Source organism: Orycteropus afer, unplaced genomic scaffold (assembly GCF_000298275.1).
Source record: "Orycteropus afer afer isolate SDZICR_OR568_19922 unplaced genomic scaffold, OryAfe1.0 scaffold00006, whole genome shotgun sequence".
Taxonomy (NCBI): domain Eukaryota; kingdom Metazoa; phylum Chordata; class Mammalia; order Tubulidentata; family Orycteropodidae; genus Orycteropus; species Orycteropus afer.
In genome coordinates, this window is record NW_006921593.1 from 3,316,471 (window position 1) to 3,317,626 (window position 1,156).

The 1,156-nt window shown below is 53.8% G+C and overlaps 1 protein-coding gene across 1 annotated transcript in view; it reads left to right on the forward strand.

The window, feature by feature from the left end:
• Window positions 1-1,156, forward strand: part of ELN (elastin) — a 39,077-nt gene that overhangs the window by 26,628 nt on the left and 11,293 nt on the right. The window contains exons 24-25 of the mRNA XM_042781047.1: window positions 467-592; window positions 676-735. Of these exons, the coding sequence (XP_042636981.1) occupies window positions 467-592; window positions 676-735 (186 nt within the window). The remainder of the gene's footprint in view (window positions 1-466; window positions 593-675; window positions 736-1,156) is intronic.

A 1,156-nucleotide genomic window follows, 5' to 3' on the forward strand; every position in this document is an offset into this window, starting at 1 on the left:
TCTCTGTCAATATACTGCTGCAAACGTTTCTGAATTATCTTCAGTAAGATCTTACTTGCGTGTGATATTAATGATGTTGTTCTATAATTTCCACATTCTGTGGGATCACCTACACATACGTCATATAAAACTCACTGCTGTTGAGTTGGATCCAATTCATAGTGAACCCTCCTTGGGTTTCTGAGGCAGTAAATCTTTTACCTAAGTAGATCGTCCAATCTTCCTTCCGAGGAGTGGCTTCTGGTTAGCAGTCAAATGCCTTAGGCACTACGCCACCAGAACTCCCTACTTCATACAAGGGATCAGGAAACTGAGGCCTGTCAAGGCAAAGTCACTTGTCCAAGGCCACACAGCCAGTCTGTGCCAGGGCTGAGTTGAGAACCCGAGGTCCTGACTCCCAGTCCAGTACTCTTTCCATAGCTTCTCTGGACTTGGTTCAAACTTAGCTCTTCTCACTCTCTCTTAGTCCCCAGCATCGGTGTTGCTCCTGGCGTGGCTCCTGGTGTCGTCCCAGGCGTGGGCCCTGGCATTGGTGTAGGCCCTGGCATTGGTGTGGGCCCTGGCATTGGTGTTGGCCCCGGCGTTGTTCCAGGTGAGCTGCATGAATGAGTGGGCCTGAGTGGACCCTGAATCCTCTGTGGGCACCATTCCTGAACGTCTTCTCTCTCCCTCCAGGAATAGGGGCCCCAGCTGCAGCCAAATCTGCTGCTAAGGCAGCCGCCAAAGCCCAGTTGCGTGAGTGCCCGCTCAGCTTTCTCTCCTCGCCCTGCCCAGCCAGGGCTTGCCCCACGCTGCCAGGCCTGAGCTGGCCCAGGACAGGCAGCCTCAGACCCACCCCACAGCCCCACTAGAGCCCCAAGGCAGCAGGCAGAGGGGACAGGGGATAGACTTGGGTTCAGACCTGGGTCCCACACTAGCTGAGCAAACCCTGCCTCCCTGTCCTCATGTGTAAAGCCGGCCCACTGCGTGTACCTACCAAGTAAGGTTTTTGTTGTTGTTGTGTTGTTACGTGCCATCGAGTCAGACTCGACTCATAGCGACCTCTCCTTGGGTTTCCGAGGCAGTATCACTACAGAAGTAGATTGCCCAACCTTCCTTCCGAGGAGTGGCTGGTGGGTTTGAACTTCCAGCTTTCTAGTTAGCAGTCAAGTGCCTT